The sequence below is a fragment of the Sapajus apella genome, unplaced genomic scaffold (genome assembly GCF_009761245.1).
Source record: "Sapajus apella isolate SASKATOON/1434 unplaced genomic scaffold, GSC_monkey_1.0 scaffold8, whole genome shotgun sequence".
Classification (NCBI taxonomy): domain Eukaryota; kingdom Metazoa; phylum Chordata; class Mammalia; order Primates; family Cebidae; genus Sapajus; species Sapajus apella.
Window position 1 is genome coordinate 40,240,089 of NW_022436948.1, and position 23,599 is coordinate 40,263,687.

General features: G+C 38.5%; 1 protein-coding gene across 1 annotated transcript; it reads left to right on the forward strand.

Annotated features, from left to right (window-relative positions):
• The first annotated feature begins 19,811 nt into the window (after positions 1–19,811).
• Positions 19,812–22,195, forward strand: HTR1F (5-hydroxytryptamine receptor 1F). Its single transcript, XM_032277190.1, has one exon. The coding sequence runs from the start codon at positions 19,902–19,904 to the stop codon at positions 21,000–21,002; it is 1,101 nt and encodes a 366-aa protein (XP_032133081.1). The 5' UTR covers positions 19,812–19,901; the 3' UTR covers positions 21,003–22,195.
• Positions 22,196–23,599: the final 1,404 nt, after the last annotated feature.

The following is a 23,599-nucleotide window of genomic DNA, read 5'->3' on the forward strand; positions in this document are numbered from 1 at the left end:
CATTGGATACTGTTAAAGGATTTAGTTTTATGTATTCACAGGATATGGTTTGGAATTGGAACTCAAGTTTAAAAGGGAAGCAGAACACGGAAGTTTGGAAAATTTGCCATCTGACAAAGTGGTAGAAAAGAAAAACCCATTTTCTGAGGAGAAATGAAAGCTGGCTACAGGAATTTAAAATAACTAATGTGTAGCCAAATATTACTCTCCAAGACAATGTGGAAACCATCTCCAGGGCATGTCAGAGACCTTTGTGGCAGCCCTTCCCATTACAGGTCCAGAGGCCCAGAAGGCAAAAATGGCTTCCTGGGCCAGGCTCAGGCCCCCCCTGTTGTGTGCAGCCTAGGGACTTGGTGCTCAGTATCCCTGCCACTCTAGTCATGGCTAAAAGGGACCGAGGTACTGCTTGGGCCACGGATCAGAGGGTGCAAGCCCCAATCCTTGGCAGCTCTCACTTGGCCTTAAGCCTGCAAGTACACAGCAGTCAAGAATTGAGGTTTGGGAACCTCTGTCTAGATTTTAGAGGATGTATGGAAACGCCTCGATGTCCACACAGAAGCAGGAGCAAAGTCCTCACAAAGATCTCTGCTAGGGCAGTGTGGAAGGGAAATGTGTGATTAAACCTCTCATACAGATTCCCCACTGTAGCTGTGAAAAGACGGCCACCATCTCCTGACCCTAGAGTGGTAGATCCTCTGACAGCTTCCATCTGTGTGCCTAGAAAAACCAGACACTCAATGTCAGCCCCCGAAAGCAGCCAGGAGGGAGGCTGTACCCTTCAAAGCCACAAGGGCAGAGATGCCCAAGACCATGAGAACCCCCTTCTTGCATCAGCGTGACCTGGATGTGAGACATGGAGTCAAAGAAGATCATTTCAGAGCTTTAAGATTTGACTGCCCTGCTGGATTTAGGACTTGCATGGGGGCTGTAGCCCCTTTGTTTTGACCAATTTCTCCCATTTTGAATGGGTGTGTTTACCCAGTGCCTTTACCCCTACTGTATCTAGGAAGTAACTAACTTGCTTTTGATTATATGGGCTCACAGGGGGAAGGGACTTGACTTGTCTCAAATGAGACTTTGGACTGTGGACATTCGAGTTAATGCCGAAATGAGTTAAGATTCGGGGGAACTGTTTGGAAGGCATGATTGATTTTGAAATGTGAGGACATGCGATTTGGGAGGGGTCAGAGGTAGAATGATATGGTTTGGCTCTGTGTCCCCACCCAATGTCAAATTATAGCTTCCATACTCCCCATGTGTAGTGGGAAGGACCCAGTGGGAGGTAACTGAATCATGAAGATGAATCTTTCTCATGCTGTTCTCATGATAATGATTAAGTGTCACAAGATCTGATGGTTTTATAAAGGGGAGTTCCCCTGCACGTGCTTTCCATCTTGCCTACCATCATGTAAGACATGCCTTTCACCTTCCGTCATGATTGTGAGGCAGCCACATGGAACTGTGAGTCTTTTAAACCCTGCTTTCTTTATAAATTACCCAGTCTTGGGAATGTCTTTATCACTAATGTGAGAACAGACTAATTCATGGAGGATGACAGGTAAATGTAGGTTGCAACATTAAGCAGAGTAATGGGAATTTGAGCAAAGATTTGAAGGAGTTGGAGTGAATTAACCAAGTGGTTATCTCAGGGAAGATACAGGGGAACCGCTAGAACAATGGTTCTAAATTAAGCATGTATCAAAATCTTTTGGTGGGGGCAGGGGTTAAAACACATTTATGGATTTCATTCCCAAAGTTCCTGATTCAGTGTCAGGATGGGAACACTTTCTTCAAGTCCCTAGGTGATGCTGATGCTGTTGATCCAGAAACTATACTTTGAAAATTGCTGAGGTAGAGGAAAAGCCCAAAGTGGGAATGTGCATGATAAATGCAAACGTTTCCCTGAGTGAGGACCACTTAGGGAATAGCTGGAGCTATCCTAAATTTACTCAACAGAGATCCCTTCAGAGGCTAGGGGTTGAGAACCAAAAAACTGTGGATTAAGGGGAGAATTTTTGCAATCAGTTGGAAAAGATAAGAGTTCTGCCTTGAAATTCTCACTTTCTCTCAATTAATGAAATTCACCCTTGTTTTCAGGACACTGATTCCTTCCCTTATAATCTAAACTTATTTCCCTATTTGTGTCTTTATTTACATTTGACTTTAGCTACTCTTCTGTTAATATCTTCAGCTCCATGTTACCATGTGCTTTCCCACAGCAAGATATATAATCCAACAATGTTTCTTTTCCACTCTTGTATGGCTACTGAGCATTCCCGAAGAAAAATTGCAAAGTAGTGTAGATTGATGCCTATTCAACTTCTGCCTTTGTTCACCTTCCTTCCTATAGCAACTGTGCTGAATGTTCCTCTTACCTTCATGATCCCTGCCTCCTCCCCTTCCACAGATGACACTGCCTTCCATCCAAAGAGAAAATAGAGATTGTGACACGTGAAAACCCTTGAGTTTCTGCCATTTTCTACCACCACCTTAACACATACATGCTCACATATTCACCAGCTATAAAGTTACTTCCTTCACTTATCTTCTTCTTTCTGGCCTAAAGAAGACGATGCAAGGTACTTGAGAAAGTATTTGACACCAACTGAAGTATTCAATAAATTTGGTTGGTTGGTTTCAATTTAAAAAAAAAAAAAATAGGTAACAACGGCCAGGCACGGTGGCTCACACCTGTATCCTAGAACTTTGAGAGTCTGAGGCAGTATGATCACTTGAGCCCAGGAGCTTGCGATCAGTCTGGGCAACATGGCTCTACAAAAAATATGAAAATTAGCCAGACATGCTGGGGAGTGCCTGTAATCTCAGCTACTGGGGAGGCTGAGGTGAGAGGATCACCTGAGCCCAGGAGGTTGAGGCTGAGGTGAGCTGTGATCATGCCATTGTACTTCAGCCTGTGTGACAGAATGAGAACCTGTCTCAATCAATCAATCAGCATAGGTAACAAATGCATAATGGGTGCAAAATTTTAGCCTCTCCAAACTGTTTTCTAAGACACACATTCCCTGGAGACAAGCACAGTTAACCACTTCTTGCGTGTCTTTTTAGAAACATTCTATAGGCAAATAAACAAGTACATTTATAAATATTTTTATTTTACATAAATAGTAACATACCATATACACTTTTAATTACTCACTTTCACTTTAAAATATGTTTTGGAAATTCTTTCATATCAAAATATAAAGAGCTGCTTTGTTCATTTTATGTACATAACATTAACTTATTTGCCTTCTTCTACTGATGTATATATTCATTTCTACCACATGCAAATTTACTTATAGGGAAAGTTCTTAGAAATAGAATGACTGGATCAAAGTGATAGCCATGTTGTCTCCATGCAGTTACCAATCTATGTCAGCAGTGTGTAAGCCTGCATGCTTTTCCTCACCCTCAACACATGGTGTTATTCATTTATTAAATAATTTTTGAGTGACTAGCAGGAACCAAGTTTTGTTCTAAGCCCAGGGATTAAAGTTTCCGCCCTTCTAGATCTTATATTCTAATGAGGAAAGACATATAATAAATAAATTATAAATGGTGGTTAAATTTGTAATTCAAATTTTTACTTTGCCAAATTTAGTTCCCTTACCATATAAATACATCAAATTATCTTTGTATTTTTTTAAATCAATTTTCTCAACTTAAACTTTCCATCTATTGCTTGCCTTTTTAAAAATTTCTAAATTTGAAGTTTTTTATTAGTAACCAAATCTTTTAAATGAAGACTTCGCACACATTTTTCCAATTTCTCAATTTTTTATTCATCCTTAAATATATTGTCTTCACCAATCTCTGTTGACTATAGATGCACAGGGTTTTGACTAATCATCATGAATATTAAATTACATTTCAATTCAGATCTGTCTTCTAAACAACTCCATGTGGGCTAGCTCATGATACTTTAGTCTCAATGTGTTTGAAACTATTTATTACTTCCCCCTAACCCTATATCCTTTTCAATCCCTTCTAAACCTTCTTTTCTTGTGTTCTCAATCATGTAAATGACATTATCATCCACTAGTTGTCCATTGAGTAACATAGGAATCAAACCTCCTTCTTCCTCAACCTTCCTCCTCCCCTCCAAAAATAAGGTATAGAATTGTGTCATACACTAAAGAAGCTTAAACCTCTTTTCTTTCTTTCCATCACCTTGTTTCATTTTTTGGCTAGAGTCTCATTGTCTCTCAACTCAACTATTTAATAATAATTCCTGGCCTGGAGCAATGGCTCACACCTGTAATCCCAGAACCTTGGGAGGCCGAGGAGGGCGGATCACCTGAGGTCAGGAGTTCAAGACCAGCCTGGCCAACAAGATGAAACCTCGTCTCTACTAAAATACAAAAGAAAAAAAAAATTAGACAGGAGTGGTGGCATGCACCTGTAATCCCAGCTACTTGGGAGGTTGAGGCAGGAGAATCGTTTGAACACAGGAGGCAGAGGTTACAGTGAGCCAAGATTGTACCACTGCACTCCTGGGAGCAACAAGAGCAAAATTCCATCTCAAAATAAATAAATAGTAATAATCCCTATCATGGTCTCTAATCTTTATATACATATATATGTGTGTGTGCTTTAAGTTCTTGGGTACATGTGCAGAACATGTAAGTTTGTTACATAGTTACATACATGCCATGGTGATTTGCTGCATCCATCACCCTGTCATCTACATTAGGTATTTCTCCTAATGTTATCCCTGTGTGTGAGGTTCCCCTCCCTGTGTCCAAATGTTCTTATTGTTCAACTCCCACTTATGAGTGAGAACATGCAGTGTTTGGTTTTCTGTTCATGTGTTAATTTGCTAAGAATGTTGGTTTCCAGCATCATCCATGTCCCTGCAAAGGACACGAACTCATCCTTTTTTATGGCTGCATAGTATTCTATGGTATATATGTGCCACATTTTCTTTATTTAGTCTATCATTGATGGGCATTTGGGTTGGTGTCAAGTTTTTGCTATTGTGAACAGTGCCGCAATAAACATACATGTGCATGTGTCTTTATGATAGAACGATTTATAATCCTTTGGGCATATACCCAGTAATGGGATTGCTGGGTCAAATGGTATTTCTAGTTCTAGATCCTTGAGGAAGCACCACCCTGTCTTCCACAATGGTTGAAGTAATTTACACTCCCACCAACAGTGTAAGTGTGTTCCTATTTCTTCACATCCTCTCCAGCATCTATTGTCTCCTCACTTTTTAATGATCACCATTCTAACTGGCATGAGCTGGTATCTCAATGTGGTTTTGATTTGCGCTTCTCTAATGCATGGTCTCTAATCTTTCCTATTCTGCTTCATCTTCAATTGCTCTCCATTGCCTCCAGGATTGTGGTATGTAAAGAGTTTCCATTCAACTTTTCAACCCTCAACTGCCATAACCTATTCAAATTATTCTGCTACCACATTCTTCCTGGTACTATATAACTTTGCAAATTCTCTCTCTTCTCCCAAGAAGACCCTCTCTACAGCCTACTCTCCCCAACCATCTATTGACCCAATAAACTCATTATTCAAGCATAGCTTAAATTTGAAACTCCAGTGTAATGTCTTTCTGCTTTTCCCAGGAAAAACTGCTGTAACCTTCTATGCATAATCATGGGTTTTAAAAAAATACATTCACTAATACATACAGTCCATAGGCTACTTCAGATTATAAATTGTGGTTTGTATCTCATGTGGATCAAGGCATTTCAAGAGATTGAGTTTTAAATACTCACCACTGTCTGTCTAGTGAGAAAATAAAAATAAAAATTACTTACCGGAAACTCCTATAAAATTACAAGCATTCACTTGCCTTTGAACACATGCCCTACTAAACTAATCCTTATTACTAGTGAACAATCATTGCCAGGGAGCTATGATTTTTATTATCCATCAGGTTCATAATGGGAAATATCGATGGCATGCTCAAATTAGAAAGAACATATTTATATAGGGACTATTTATAAAGCTGTGGTGTGGATAAGGGACCTTAATCAATAGTCTAGACAGGCTGCCTGTTTACCATGGTCAGGGATGAACTTAGATGTCAGAATCACACATGACCTGGACCCAGAGACAAGTCCCAATGAGCCACCAGTGCCAATTTGGTTTGATAGAAAACTCTCGAGCAGCAGATGATAATTGCTTATGCCACTGCTGAAACCTCATCTGCTCAGCAGGCAACCAGGGAAACTAGTTTCCATGCAGAAGCCGTGCCCAGGTCCTATTACCTGCCTCATTGTTGCCAATGGGCAACATCTTTGCAGAACTTGTGGCCTCAAGGAGAGAAAATGTCTTAACAGCAAATACATTCTTCATCATGATGAATCCTCCCTCGGCTTCTATGATATCAGCAGAAGCTGGCCTTTAAAATCTGCCAAGGCTTTTTCATATTCAATGTTTCTATTATCAATGCACATTAAAATAAGAGAATGATTTTTCTGTAGTTGTTTTGACTGGCTTGTACTAACAAGTCTATTTCAGAGTACATGTTATTAAATTTACTGCTTCTTATAGTCTTAATATTTTATTTACGAACATATAGAAACATTCCTATATTTTTAACAACAAATATGGCTGCTGGTATCTCTACTAGTCTAAGAAAAAAAAAGGTTTCGATGCCTGGAAATCTTTAAAAAAATAAACATGACTACTAGAATGCATTTATCTCATTACATTGCAGTGATTTCTATATAATAGTGAGCTTACTTGAGAAAATGTTTTATGCCATATTAATTTTTGCATTCAGAGTGCCAACTGTAATGCCAGAGCTAAATAAATGTCTGCAGAATAGGTGTATGTGTCTTTTCCTCAACTGCTGATAAGCAATATTCTTCTTGATAGTACGACCTGCATCTTTCATCCATGTGTATTACATATAGACACTAATACACACTGTATTGCTTAATAAACATTTATTGACTGATGCTCAAAACTTAGGAAACAAACTCAAAGGTTTAACCTTTATGTTCTCCAGTATTTGTTAATTCCATTCAGATGACAATTTAGATTTGTTCTATGCTAGGTCACAACTAGGGAATATATAAATCCATCATTCTTTAACCATGTCATTTCTGAAATTTCCAACATACTCTATAGTATTGTATAATTATATATAAAACATGTGAATTTTATTAGTATCTGTCTCAAGTGTATATGTTTATTAAAATACTTTTAATCTAGAGATTTAATAGCTACCCTTATAGTAGCAACCAAAGTCAATGAAGTCTAGAAGTAATCAGAGTAACTGAATAAGAACTTCTTAAGTTTAAAATGTTAGCCCAGAAATCTTGGAGAAAAGGAAAGCTCCAAAAATCTTCAAAAAGGAGAAAAAAATCCAAATCTCCAAAAACTCAAAATCTTACAAAAATCCAAACTTTGGAATCCAATTTTTGGATTTTTCTCCAAAATTCTTAGAGAACTGATGCTATTTGGTATCAGTCTCAGTATTCTCAAATGGAAAAAAATGATATTAAGTCAAAGTACTTGAAGAAAAGTTCTCCTTTCTTGTCATTCAAATATAGACAAATGTGTCATAATTATCTTGGAGTTGAATCTCAATATGTTAGTATGTTAATCATGTCCCATCCTTCAATGTGTATCTTTGCATTCCAGGATAATTTACTGTATAAAATAGGGACAAACAAGATATTTTTTTCTAAAGCATTAAGTAAAGCCAACAAAACAAAATAAAAACAGAAAGATACCCTTCTTATTTAAAATCATGGCCTTTTTCAACTTCAGATAAAGTCAGTGTACACTTATACTAAACAAGTCTCAGTCAATCACTGCCTGCCTTATCCAAGTTTCAAAGTTAAGTTTTTCCTCATATTTTAGGTCATAGCCTTAGTTAGTGAGCAGACTGGAAGACCAGATTGCGTTTGAGCAGAGCTCCAAATCGTGACCATATAACATCTGCCTTGTGTTGAGTGCTGAGCATTCTATAATACCATTAATTGAAAATGACAAATCAACTGCCCAATTTCAACTGACAGCAATTAGCACTCACACTATGTTACTAGGCTTCTGCTTTATGTACCAGTCCCACCAAGCCATGGGTGCCCAATAAATGTCAGTATTCATCATGTGTCTTGCTTATGCACTCGGTTAATCAGCTGGTACTTATTAAGCTTGCCTGATGTAAAATGTACTTTGGGTATAAAGCTTAAAAGAATAAAAAGAGAAAAAGTAAAGATTAAAGAAGAGAAAGAATACTTTTAATTTAACATATTTACAAAAGAAAAAGTAGAATACAATGAAAGAGCATACACTATGATCAGGTGAAACACCTATTATTCCATTAATTACATTTGTATAAAATATAAGTAACAGTCTAATTCCTGGTGCTAGTAAAACATAAAAATGAGAGAAAAATAAATATCATTGTATTTGAAACTCCTTAAACCTTGCCAGCTTAGCTTGGTTAACTAATTATTATGGATCAAAAAAAAAACCCTAGCTGGACACCATGGCACATGTCTATAATCCCAGTTATTCAGGAGGCTGAGGAGTTCAAGTCAAGCCTGGGCAACATAGCAAGACCCCCATCTCTTTTAAAATCTCTGAAGTTCCCCATCTTAAAAATAAATAAATAAATAAATAATTTTAAAAAGCGCCTGTAATCCTAGCACTTTGGGAGGCCGAGGTGGGTGCATCACCTGAGGTCAGGAGTTCAAGACCAGCCTGGCCATCATGGTGAAATCCCATCTTAAAAATAAATAAATAAATAAATAATTTAAAATCTCTGAAGTTGTTAACTCAAATGTCATCACTAAAATTAATTTTATTTTAAACATCACAACAACTTTCATTAAGTTTTAACACACCCTAAGCATGTGATATTTTTCTAAATAATTTACCATCATGCTTTCATTCATGTTTAAGAAAAATAGTTATTGTCACCCCCCCATTTTGAGATATAGCTTGTCCAACCCAATATTTTTCCCTAGATTAAGATATTTATCAGATTGTTAACAATTAGCTAACTTTAAAAAAAAAGGTTTTAAAATATTTTTCATATCTTGCACACAGTTAAATATCAACTCTTTAGTAACTTTCCAGTAAGGGCACAGAGTATGCAGACCCTTTGTCTAGTTCCTGGTAATAGCCACTTACTTAATCTATCATTATATCCAATGTCACTATGGAGTGAAATATTTGCCTCACTTATTACTCAAGGAAAGTGAATAGTAGTCTAGGTGGAGGAAAAGAACATGACCATAATCTTTCAAAATTTCTATCTCTAGCTTGCTAATATATTATCTGTTTTTCATTTTAATAGGAAATACTATTCACATAATAGGAGAGTACATCATTCCTCATCATGGCCATTGTACCTCATTGCCTCCCACCATCCCCTTACATATTGTAGAATTAGAAAACTTGATATTAGACAGTGATGGTACTATAGACACTATCAAAGAAGACTGGGGTAAAATTAAAATGCTTTTTACCCAGCTAGACTTATTTCATAACTATCACCAACCTTAACTGCAATCCTAAAGGTAGAGTTGCTAGCCCTGTACTTCAGATGACAAATGAAAAAAGCTTTTTAGAAGCCAGGTACCTAACAATTTATATATAATCTTCAACAACCTTTCATAATGTTTGACATTTATTTTTCTCCCTCTTCAGATAATAAAACTGAGTCTTATAAATCTGAAATGACATTTCTGAGCTCACACCATTATGTGGGGGAGTCACTTTAAATGAATTTCCCTTGAAATCTGGTGTCACAGGATCCTTAGGGTGTAGTTTTTCCAGCCAGAAGCCTCTGTGGTCAGTGGCCCCTTTGCCTGAGTTTTACTTGGCCCACTGGGCTTGTTCTGCCCACTCAGCCTGGCAGGCTGCACTTAGCTTATGTGCCAGCTAAGACCCCATGCCTGCCAAGGGGAAGCCAGGCGTGGAGTGGAGCCGCAAGGGGTGCATGAGTAAGTGAGTATGGGACCCACCTACTGCACATAGCCAGGCACGCTGGCTGCCGAGGCAGGGCAGGCAGCTCCAGGGGCCAGCTCTGTGCAACCCTCCAGCTGAATCAGATGCTCCCCAAGCAGCTTCTGCTCTGGGCACCCACATCTAGATGAGGAGAATGCAGTAGCACCTGGAAGCTTGGAGATGCCAGGAATTGCAGAGCCCCAAATAAGGTGTCACAGCCCTGGGTCAGGGGCTCTTGGAAAGGCCACACTCATCTCTCCTTCTCATTGCCCAAAACATGGCAAGCAACAGGGTGCATTTCAGCCCTGTTTGTGTTACAGCTCTTTCAGTTCTGCCATTCAGTGGGTCCCAAATTCTTGTCCTGCTTCACGGAAGAATGAGGTACATGGACAACTGGAGGGTGAGCAAGGCAAAGGAGTGCTTTATTGAGGAGCATCACAGCTCTCAGGATACCCAGTGGGACACTCCTATTCACAGGCGGCCGTCCCGACAATCTCTCTGCACCCCTCAACAGCGAGGAGACCTGGAGTGGGTAGCTCCCATCTGCAGGCAGGTCATCCCAACGCCTGTGCAGCTCTCAGCAGAGAGGAGACCCAGAGTAGGTAGCTCCTATCCACGGGCAGGTCATCCTGTCATCTCTCATGTCTGGCTGGGTCCAAGGCTGTCATGGGCTTCAGAAGGGAGGAAGTGCACGCTGACTGGTCCATGGGCAGCCATGGGCGGGCCTGGAAAAAGCACCCTATGTTCTCACTCTTGGCTATGCAACAGGCAGCCCAGTCCCCAGTCTTCAGGCCGTCCCTGACTTGAAGGTGGGGTTTCACTGGGGGCTTGCTCCTTTCCACCCAGGAGCCTGTCTGCCTCCAGCCACCATCATTTATGTCATCCATGGGACCAAGGCTGTTCATGGTGAGGGGGATCTGTAGGTCTGCACCTAGCTGCCCTCAGTCCCCCATCAGCCTCCCTCCCATGCTTGTCAGTGCCCAAAGTCCAGAGGGTGCCAAGGCAGCAGGGGGCTGACATGCCAGCACTGCCTCAAGCACACACACAACGCTCGGGTTTGGCTTCAACTTTGCTCCGAATTGGGAGTTGGCACTGGGAGTGGGGAGAGGCCAGGCAGCAAGAGTAGGCACTTCAGAGCCTACAGGAGCAGGGAGGACTTCCACGCCCCTGAGAGCACAGGGATGCGCAGGTCCATAGCTGGAGCTGGAAGGCTGCTGCCGCACCTGGAGGGGTGGGGCTCCCACCCCACCAGCTCAGAAGGGCTCAGGGTTCTTACCTGTTCCCAGCCCCTGCCAGCGTTCTAGAGTGCACAGCCCAGCCTGCATCTCCCCTGCCACAGCCAGTGTGTTCGCAGCAGCTCTCCAGACTGGCCAGCACTGCCGTCACTAGCACTTGAGGGTTGTTGTTTTTTTCCTTTTTTTTCAGATGGAGTCTCGCTCTGTCACCTAGACTGGAGTGCGGTGGTGTGATCTCAGCTCACTGCAACCTCCATATCTTGGCTTACTGCAACCTCTGCCTCCCACATTCGAGCAATTCTCCTGCCTCAGCTTCCTGAGTAGCTGGGACTACAGGCACATGCCACCACGCCCAGCTAATTTTTTGTATTTTAGTACAGACGGGGTTTCACCATGTTGTCCAGGCTAGTCTCAAACTCCTGAGCTCAGGCAATCCATTAGCCTCAGCCTCCCAAAGTGCTAGGACTGTAGATGTGAGCCACCGTGCTCGGCTGATTTTTGTATTTTTAATAGAGATGGGGTTTTACCTTGTTGACCAGCCTGGCCTCAAATTTCTGACTTCAAGTGATTCACCCACCTTGGCCTCCCAAAATGCTGGGATTACAGGCATGAGCTACCGCACCTGCCCTTTCAAAATATGTTCAAATATCTCAGATATTTTCTAAATATCTAAGGTAGAGAAAAGGACTTCTAATAATCTTAAGGGTGTTGCCCCACAGTCCTAATAGTCTAAGAATTGTCTGAAATAGTCTGAAAGAGAAGGAAGTCTGTCTTGAAAAGAATTATGCATGTGACATTTGGGGCACGTAGTGACTGTCAATGTGCTTTATGGGGAGACACAAAATTTTAAAGAAAACTATGCTAACTTTGGACGAAAAGAAAAAGAGTTCAAAGTGAAAGACTTTCTGTAGGTAGAAAGCAGGCTAAGCAGACTGCTTAGCTATAATCCAGACTGCTTCCAGAGACCTGACAGGATGTCTTCAAGAGCAGAGTCAAGAGCCTGGAGGGGGATTCAAGAGCTGTAGAGTGCAGTGAATTAGAGAACCAAATCAGGAAGCAGAATTTCTCCCCCTCAGAGGAGAGCACTCTGATAATATTTGTCTGGGTAAACTTCAGGGCAGTGGCCACTACGTGTTTCTTATGTCCTTATCTTGTTGAATGGGGATGTGTAATGCAATTCTCCTGCCCTCAACTCGGCATCACATCTAAAGGATTAGAGAAAAGATAAATCATCTTTTTAGTTCAGAGCTCTGAGTCGAGAGGCACTGAGTTTCGTCTGTTTCTTGACCTGATACAACACATGAGATTATGGACTTCAAGACTGGTGCCATGATTCGATGAGATCTGGGGAGCTTGGGGAGTAGGTGAATATGTTTTGCTCATGAAATGGGAAGTCAATGGAGCCAACAGACAAACTAAAAGGAAAATAATTCATAAACTAAGAAAAAATGGGCCAGGCATCTAGGAAGCACAGGCACACTCCTTAAGTTGGACATGGAAGGTTAAAGCAAGACGTGGTGGAGAGGGATGAGTTTTCAAAGCCAAAATGTTAAGTGTACAAATCTGAGAAAGGTACATCAGGATCCTAGAGGCCAGATCCGGCAGACAGTGATTTCTTTAAAAAATAGGGAAAAGAAAATGTATACACATACATGGCAGATGCTGGCAAGGTTCTGTTGACCGAAGTGCTGTAAAACCCTTGTATAGTTTCACAACTCTCCCTGTAAGTGGGTCTTCACTGGTATAAAAGAGTTAGAGGGCAATCCTATGCATTTTCATTCTCCAGTCCTGGAATCACTTCCTAAATTCAAAACTGCAATCCCAGGCTCAGAACCTAACTGCAATCTCATCTTTCTTTCATCCCTGCACATTACCTGAGCCCACATGACACCTGCTCCTGAACCTCGTCAGGACCTCAGATTACTCAGTGCTGATCTATTTTCTAAGCGTGTTGCTGTCTCTGGTCTGCTCTTTTATGGAACTAGTACTGATCCGGCACACCCGCCAACATCCTTGGTCTTTGACACCAGTCTGCATCCCCATTCCTGATCCAATCCTGAATACACTGAATTATGTTTTACTTCGCAATATAAACCCTAATTTTCAAACACTAATGGAAGAGTAAAAAAGCATAGACCAATTTTATTCCAAATACCTTTTGAAGGTTATAACATTTTCAAGTGTTCCGTAATCTTTATGCCTACACCTTTTCCCTGGAGCAGCAGCACTACCCTCTTCAAGCTGTACCTTGCCAACTGCACGCCTCACTCTGCCAAAACACAGATGCCCGTTCACTTACCTTCTTCAACATTTCTAAGACTTCTGATTGCCTACAAAATAAAATGTTGTAGGTTTTAAAAATAAAAACCTAGTGTCCTTATCATAGCATGCAGTCCTCCTCTTTGTCTTCCTCAGTTAATTTTCATCTCTTACTTCCAACCCTAGCTCTGAAGTGCCTTTCAGTAAGTAGGTAGCGCGTCAGATTGCTGACTTCACATGTCTGATGCATCCTGCATTTTTATGCCTCTGCTTTTGCTCGTACTTTTTCCTCTACCTGCAAAGGCTACCCTGTTTAAACATGGTATGATTAACTCTCCCTCACCAGTATTTCCAGGATATGTTATACATGCCTTCATAATGCCCTTATTGCATTGTGTAATTGTATTCTAATTATGTGTTAAGAGGTTTCATTACCAAAGCTAGCTTCTTAATGACAAGTACAAAGTGATGTTTTGCTGTTTTGTTTTGTTGTGTTTTGTTTTGTTCAGGGGTAGGTTTTTCTTGGTGGTGGTGGAGGAAAGAGATATTTTTATAACTATGAGATTAATTAGCACAAAAATAACACTAAAAAGTTATTAAAGGAATAAATGAAAGCAAAGAAATATAAGAGCAGAAGGGAAGTCTCAGAGTTGAAAAGGCAGTAAAACAACTGGCAAGTGCTATGAATACATTCCTACTATTACAATCGGCATATGTAGACCTGGTTGCTGTGTTAAACATTCATTTTATTGGATATTTGCTTACATTTGAACACTCTCCTCATTTTATAATGTAATCTTTATTTTATATAAAAAATAAACGTCATGACTGGAATGCAACTATTCAGTAATAAATCTCCTACAGGGAGTAAAATGGTGGTTAGAAGAATAGATTTGTTCTAACAATTATTTGGTATGTTGTCACTGCAGTTTATTAAACACGTGTGCTTCAGTTATCTTATCTATGAAAACAAAGACAGTAATTGTACCTACCTCAAACGTTACCTGTGAGGATTAGGCAGGTTAATGCATGGAAAGTACCTAGTACATTGCCAGCAGAAGTAAACACTTAGAAAAGATGAATATTATTGTTATTCTAATTAAAACAATCAACTTGTAGGTATTCATGAGGTCTCCATAGAATTGAATTTTACTTTACAATGTTATTATAAAAACTATTTGTGTATGACAACACTCCCAGCCTATTTACAAGATAAAATGAATTAAACTATGTGCCTAGGATCTAATAATTTAATCTTGAGGACAATATAATTGGATATCAAGATCAAACAAACAACTGAATATAAATAAGCATTACATTTTAAAAACTGAGTAAGCAGAGGAGTAAATGCATCATGCAGCTAAATCAACAAATTGGCAAATATTTGTGTTGAATAAAACCTGAGGAAGTTTTCTTTCCCTGTTATTATCAAGAAGGCTGTATATAACAGATGAGACTGTAGGTTCTACTTACAGACTAATCTTGATTCTTTCCCAGTGAAGACATTTGACGACAGAATGAAGTCTCTGTTCTAAGAGTATGAGGGACATATGTAACATACTGTATGTCCAGTAGCCCAGAGGTGGTCCTTAGCACCATGTGGATGTACAGTAGGAACGTAAGATATAAAGGAACATAAAAAAAATCTGGTCAGATGCCATGTCTAAATTAATGAAGGTAGATGGTTTATTACATTTCTCATAAATAGCAAGGAAAATGGAAGAAAAATAAAAATAAAACCCAATGTGATTGGCTGCATTTGTTTTCCTATTTTTTGTTGCCTATGAATACAACTATCAGATTAATTACAGTTCTAAATTTAACATTAAAAGAATTTCTAGAAAGCTGCAATATAATTTATGTGACAGATAAATTTTGTCATGTAATCCTAGAATATGACCCAAAATTTTTACTTTTTCTTGGCATTAGGTACCATATTATTGATCTTAATTTAAATGCTACACCTTGATGCTTAGGGAAATCTGTTGAATTATCAACTAATTCTCCTTCCAATTTTAAGCTTGTTCATTTTGCTACACAATTAATTTTTATTATATAAACCCATATAACTCTTTCTGACACTTTCTTTTGTGTAAAATTGTATTCAAAAGGTAATTTCAGAATAATCTCTTGAAGAGCTCTTATGCCAAAATTGTTTATTAGGCCAATTAAAACGGAAAGTTATTTTTGCTTATAGTATGAAAACTGTTGGCAATTTTTAATCAATTCACATAACATTAAATAAGCACCATTGCAGGCCAGGTATGGTGGCTCACACCTGTAATCCCAGCACTTTGGGAGGCCATGGTGGGGAGATCACCTGAGGCCAGGAGTTCTGCACCAGCCTGATATGGTGAAACCCTCTCTCTACTAAAAATACAAAAAATTAGCTGGGCACGGTGGCATGTGCCTGTAATTCCAGCTACTCAGGAGGCTGAGGCACAAGAATTGCTTGAACCTGGAAGGCAGAGGTTGCAGTGAGCCAAGATCATGCCACTGCACCAGCTTGGGGAACGGAGTGAGACTCTGTCTCAAGAAAATATTTTAAAAATAAGTAAATAAACACCATCGCAAAGGAATTAACCAATTAAGAAAATATTCAGTTTTTTAAATTTAATAGTTAGCGTAAATTGTATGATAAGGGAATAGAGGAAATATTGGAAGTAAGGTAGAAATTAATTAATCTACTGTTACATGTAAATTTTCAGTGCCGCAAAAGAAGTAGCACTCGAAAGTAAATTTCCTCAGCAAGGCAATTTACTTCTATAGAAGGATGTGGCTCACAGACAGATCAATGGCACACCTGGGCAAGGGAGGGGAAGGAGCTCTTATTCCCTGACACAGGTAGCCATTACTGCTGTGTCGTCCCCCTATTGTCTAGGATTAGATCACACAGTCTGGTCTAATTCCAACTGGCTATTTTAAGGGGAGCAGGGGTATGAGCCGGAGTGGTGGGGTGGGTAGGTTGGCGGGAAGGACTGTTATGGGATGGGTCCCAGCAGGTAGCCAGGAGTGACCTAGGTCAAATCAGGTGACCAGAGCAAGTGACAGGAGCAGGTGACTGGGATGAGTCAGGATGGAACAGGGGACTGGGGGAACAGATGTGTACTACTGATTAGAACTGGTGGAAAAGGTTGTTTACTGAAACTCCAAGGAATTTTAACTTTAAAATGGAGGACAAAGAACTGAACATACTGACATACTGACTCTTTGAAGAGAAACTTGGAGTTCACTATAACTAATACTACCATGTTACTAATATGTCTTACTGGCTTTAAGTAAGCATTTCATATGTAATCATTGACCTTCTATAAACACGTATCGAGAATTTTAATGACAGTCCTGATGGTGCCTAAGCACACCATTATGTTATAGGCCCAGTGATCCAATACTGATTTTAGGAAATATGGTCATAGCATAACTTTCATGTCAGCTGAAAAGAACAGAAGCAATGTGAAGGAAGGGGAGTTAAGAGACCCAGAACACAAAGTCCAAGAGCTGCACGAAGATAGCAATAAAAATAGTGAGGGAAATATATATTTTTATAACCCAGGGTAAGATAATTTACTTAAGAAACTCCAAGAAATAAGAATGTAAAAATGAGACACACTGAAAAAATTGTATAGCACGAAATTCAGAGGACAAAAATCAATAGAGAGAGACTCATAGATGTGGCACCATTGAAAAAAAAATTAGACAAACAGATGAGAAACAACCATGTTGATTATGCCCAGAAACCAAACTCCCTGGACCAGCAGCATCAGTATCACCCGGAACTCGCTAGAAATGTAGATTTTAGAGCCCCAGACTCTCCAGACTTACTAAGTCACCAACTCCAGAGGGTGGGACCCAGCAATCTGCTTTAACAAGCCCTCCAGGTGATTCTGAGGCACTCCAAATGCAAGAACCACTGGTTTAGATTTTCTAAGACTTTAGCCTCCGTTCTTTACTCGGAGTTGTCTTAGTTGTCCTTTACAAACAGCTAAATGTTGATGTAAAAAAAAAAAATACAATAGAAAGATAGCGACTTCTCAAATACACAATAATCACAGGTATTCAAATAACTGGAAGGTATCCAAAGTTCTTCTGCCACTCAACTTGCTTAACAGCACTTGCCTTCAGTGAATGTCTGAAAATAAAAATTAAATTTAGTACTGGTAACCCAAACACAAGTAGAATAGAAAATAAAGTAGAAAATATGCTGCACATCAAGGCTTTTTGGTTTTGGGGTTTTTTTTTTGTTTTTTGGGTTTTTTTTTTTTTTTTTTTGATATGGAGTATCTCTCTGTCACCCAGAAAGTAGTGCAGTGACGAGATCTTGGCTCACTGTCACCTCCACCTCCTGGGTTCAAGCGATTTCCTGCCTCACCCTCCCAAGTAGCTGGGACTACAGGCATATGCCACCAGACCCCACTAATTTGTTTGTGTGTGTGTATTTTTAGTAGAGACGCGGTTTCACCAAGTTGGCCACTTAAATTCCTGACCTCAAGTGATGCACCTTCCTCAGCCTGCCAAGTGCTGGTATTACAGGTGTGAGTTACCACGCCCCGCTCAAGGTGTTTTATAATATACCTAGCCACATTATATGTATGATTACTCATATTCCTATTAAATACTTGATATAAAAATATTAAATATTTGAAAGTATTATTTTATCAGTTCCAACGAATAAAAGAGAACTATTTTAAAGTTAAGGAATATGAAATTATAGTAGTAGCCCTAAGAATAAAATTATCAGGTCTCCGTATTGTTCTTTCCTAAAATATAGGTAACTGCTAAAAAGTTATTAATGAGAAGAGGACTGATGGAAATAATATGCTACTTATCGGAGATATTTAATCCTATTTCATTATACTCCAAATGTTCTTAATTGACTTGTAATTAATATCATGGACTAAAGCAAAACTTATAAGCCATGAATGGAGAATCCTTTTTCAGAAGCAAGATAACCCATTCATTACAATAGTGACTTATAAAGAAAAATAATTTCCATTTCAGGGTGAATGCCATTATGAGCTGTCCTTACTAGCAAGTTCCTTGGGAAGTGAGTTGTTTGGTCATAGCTGCCATTGTCATAACGGGTAGTGTTGTATGGTTATTTGATTCCAACTAATCTTATTTTATCTGTTTAACCAAATTAACTACTTACATCCACAAAGACAAGTAAGCGCTCTGACATTTTCCTAATTTCATACAATGATCATGGAATGCTAAAGATATACTAATCGTTTCTGCTATTTCTCTTTATATAGCCTCTGTAGCCTGACAAAAATATATTAAAAGTTCCTTTAGTCTCCACAAGCCTAATGATAATGATCTCAAAGTAACTTTCAATTCAGTACAAATTTATTCTTTATTTTGAATACTGTTTTTAATATAATATTTCCTTATATTACTTCATACAATGCACAAATGATATGTGCTTTTGTTACCGGACCAAATCGAGAGTTAGGCTGCTATTTTTCACAGCCCAATAAGAAGACGCAGATGAACAGGGGAAGAAGAGAGTTTTTATTTCTGCAATTGGTTACATGGAGGAGGCCTGGAAATCATCACCAGACCAACTCAGAATTACAAAGTTTTCCAGAGCTTATATACCTTATATACCTTATAAGCTATATGTCTATGTGTGAGTGTGCATTCATCTGAAGACAAAAGATTAACTTCTTTTAATTTATAACTGAGGTCTGAGTCCTGAAGACCTTCTTCTGGAGCCTCAGTAAGTTTATATAACCTAAATGGGTCAAGGTGCTGGGGTGATTACCCTTATCTTGTCTCCTGCTAAATCATAAAAGTTTGGGGAGTTCCTTTAGACCCCAATAAACTTGTTTGTGGAGTTTTTCAGACCCCTAGTAAAACTTGTTAATCCTAAATGGGTCCTGTTAAGAATTCCTTTGTTATTTTGTCATGCTTCAAGCCCAGGAAAAGCCTAGGCAAAACTCTTGGTGGGCTCTTTGTTACATAAGGGCACTGGCTCTATCAGCTTTGAATATTTCACTTAACTACTCAGTCAGTACTGAAACAGTTGTTATGGAGGGCTGCATTAGTGAGACTGGGCCTGCCACACTTTTAAACTTTTTCTGATGTGGACAAAGAGAAAAACATAGCAAGAGTTCATACAGTTCTAAACACCAAGTCTATAATGATAGACATTTCATTGAGTAACAAGCTAGTTCATTCATTAAAAATTGTTGTATTTAAGCTATATTTTAAGAAATGTTTTAGAAGTCACTGGGTTTTTTTTTTTTTCTGTTCTCATTGAATTTCTTAAATAAAAAGGAAAACTAAAACCTTCCATCTGAACTTCATTTTTTAATCTATAAAATATTCTGGGAAAACATAACATATACTTTTAAAAAATTATTCTAAAAGGAAGAGAAAAGTTCTTGAAGCCTTCTCTGAACTGTTTTTTCTCTTCCTTTGTTACAGGTATCTATTTTTCAGCTATATTAATCTTTTAAAACAAAGAAAATGGATTTCTTAAATTCATCTGATCAAAACTTGACCTCAGAGGAACTGTTAACCCGAATGCCATCCAAAATTCTGGTGTCCCTCACCCTCTCTGGGCTGGCACTGATGACAACGACTATCAACTCCCTTGTGATTGCTGCAATTATTGTGACCCGGAAGCTGCACCATCCAGCCAATTATTTAATTTGTTCCCTTGCAGTCACAGATTTTCTTGTGGCTGTCCTGGTGATGCCCTTCAGCATCGTGTATATTGTGAGAGAGAGCTGGATTATGGGGCAAGTGGCCTGTGACATTTGGCTGAGTGTTGACATTACCTGCTGCACGTGCTCCATCTTGCATCTCTCAGCTATAGCTTTGGATCGCTATCGAGCCATCACAGATGCTGTTGAGTATGCCAGGAAAAGGACTCCAAAGCATGCTGGCATTATGATTACAGTAGTTTGGATTATATCTGTTTTTATCTCTATGCCTCCTCTATTCTGGAGGCACCAAGGAACTAGCAGAGATGATGAATGCGTCATCAAGCACGACCACATTGTTTCCACCATTTACTCAACATTTGGAGCTTTCTACATCCCACTGGCATTGATTTTGATCCTTTACTACAAAATATATAGAGCAGCAAAGACGTTATACCACAAGAGACAAGCAAGTAAGATTGCAAAGGAGGAGGTGAATGGCCAAGTCCTTTTGGAGACTGGTGAGAAAAGCACTAAATCAGTTTCCGCACCCTATGTACTAGAAAAGTCTTTATCTGACCCATCAACAGACTTTGATAAAATTCACAGCACAGTGAGAAGTCTCAGGTCTGAATTCAAGCATGAGAAATCTTGGAGAAGGCAAAAGATCTCAGGTGCAAGAGAGCGGAAAGCAGCCACTACCCTGGGATTAATTTTGGGTGCATTTGTGATATGTTGGCTTCCTTTTTTTGTAAAAGAATTGGTTGTTAATATCTGTGAAAAATGTAAAATTTCTGAAGAAATGTCCAATTTTTTGACTTGGCTTGGGTATCTCAATTCCCTTATAAATCCACTGATTTACACAATCTTTAATGAAGACTTCAAGAAAGCATTCCAAAAACTTGTGCGATGTCGATATTAGCTTTAAAAATGTTTATTATTGAAGGGTGGGGATTTTTGAGGGGGGCAGTAACTAAATGAATGCTAAATAATAAAACATTTAAGCTTTTAGAGAGAAATATATAAAAACTGCTAAAATGATAAGGCTATAATTTATATTTTATTATCAATGTGAATATAAAACTTATTTATCACCATTATTCTAGGGTACTCAAAATTAGAAAATAATTTATGTAGGCTATAGACAATATTTTGCCTATGCAATGTTCCTAAAAAGCTAACTGGAAAAAAGTAATATGCATACATATATACAATATTAATGACAGCGATTTTCCAAGTTTATGTCTTACAATAATTATAGAGGAGTTTTCAATGAACAACATACCTCCCTTCCTAATTTCTATCTAGTCCTATTGTTTTATAATATAATCCTACTATTTTGTAGAAGAAAATATAATTCACCACAAAGCACACATTTCTCCTGTCTCCCTTCTCCATCTTACCCTGAGCAAAACAGAGGGGGAAGGAGGCCACGCTTACTTAGTATGACAGAGAAAATGTAAAAAAGTCAGAGACTGAAATTATCCTTGTGTTAGGTAGTAAAGAGTAATCATAAAGTGAGTTAGGTACAGTAAAATAATTTGATACTGAATTTGTGCATATTTAATATGTTTGTTTAGTATAAACTCCTAGAATAATATTATCTTATCCATATATTATCAGTATTTAAAATCAAAGCCTTACCTTAGTGTCCATAACTCAACAAAGGAGCATGGGTGACGTTGTTGTAATTGCTCCTTGTTTACTTAGGAATCAAATTTAAGGTACTAAATATCATAGGTTACTGACCACAGCTTTTATATTTCTAACATCTTTTTAAAAAGATAAAATGTATTTCATTTCTGATAATGATAATAAGCTCAGTTACTAACTAAATTGTCTGTGGTACTTTGCACTTCAGTATTTCCATACCTTTGGTTTGAATATCATTTCCCCTTTATTAGACAGAATACAATGGGAATTTTTAGAACTTTCCCTTGACTTTAAAATATTTCTACTTTTCCAATTGGTAGGAATGAACAGGCAAAAGGACTCACATTTCACTTATTAATAAATGTACAAATATATGTATATTTGTAATTAGGCATTCTACTAGTTCAGTGAGCCAAAGCAATTCAGTAAGTTTTTCTTCCATATTTATATAAGGATTTGGAAACAATAGAACCAGGGGTTTGAGAGGATTTTATTTTCTTTGAACCAGCAAGGTCATAGACTACCTTTCAGATGACCTGTCATCAACCAAGATCATTTGAAAAACAAAATATACCTTTTTTTTAAAGTTGTACCTTTATGTGTATTGTAAATATTCCTTCCTGGTGGTGTACTTAAGAGTACATTACATCAATTTTATGTATATATATCTGTGACAAATTACTCTCAATCTAACAAACATTTACAAAGTTCCCATTTTATACAAGGCATGGAGACATATACTAGATAGAAGATACAGGAAATAATAAAATACAGTTTTTTTCCTTAATATTTTTACAGTCTAAAAGGAGAAACAAGAAAAAATTAAAACTATAATAGAAAAGAGCAAACAAAAATCTGGCATGGAAGTTGTTTACACAGTTATGATGGTGCAGAGGAAAAACTGATCACATCTTGTTTAGAAAAATCAGAAATATTTCATAAAGAGTGTATCTAGAACACATGTCAAGTAAACAGCACTGGGGCAAGAGAAATGGAAGAGCACACTCCAGGTGGTGGCAACGCCAGGGTACAAACTGCACCATGCAAGTGTTTGGTAAGCTATGTTCATGAAATAGCAACGAGCTTGGCAGCTATTTAGAGCAATAGAGGAAAAGGAGATTAAAAGAAAAAGTGGACAATTTTGTGGCTGACTTAAACGTCAGAAAAAGAGGTCTACAGTCAATTTTATTGCTAGTGATGGGTAATCACTGATACTTTTTAGCAAAAATATTACAAGTTTAGAGCAAATCTAAACACAAAAGAAAGAAAGAAAAATGTATCTTTCTCAATTCCATCAGTTATTATTGAGATATGACTTCCTGTTAGAAAGCAAATCAATAATCTAGGCAAGAGGTGATGAAGTCCTGAACTTGATTCTAGCAATGGGAATAAAAAGAAAGAAACTGATGAACGATGGTATGAAGAAGTGCAATCCTCAGGTTATAACAAATTCTTTAGTAAGCAAACAGAGGGAGAGAGACATGAGTCACTGAGATAATGTCCTTAACCAAAATAACGAAACCAACCAAAAGGGCCTATCGGTGAAATGGTTACTTCTTTTTTGGGTATATTAAACACATAAAGACATGTCAGAGCATGATACTAATGACCGCCTCTGGCTGAAGCAACACTGACAGATGAGGTTTCTCTCTGACCTCAAAACTGACAGGTCAACCAGTGTCCCAGTCAAATCTTTTGTCCTCGCTTCACTTTACCAGCCAATGGCCCTTATCCTGTGTTCACAGGCCACAGCCTGCCATAATCCCTGTCATTCTCTGCTTACTTCTCTTTCCCTTCTCACTTACCAAAACTTAATTGTGTGATTCCTTCATCCAATGATTTTGCTGAAGTTAAAATTATCTGTTA

Excerpts from the sequence above, each read along its gene's own strand:
- HTR1F (XM_032277190.1), top strand. The coding sequence starts at position 19,902 with ATGGATTTCTTAAATTCATCTGATCAAAACTTGACCTCAGAGGAACTG.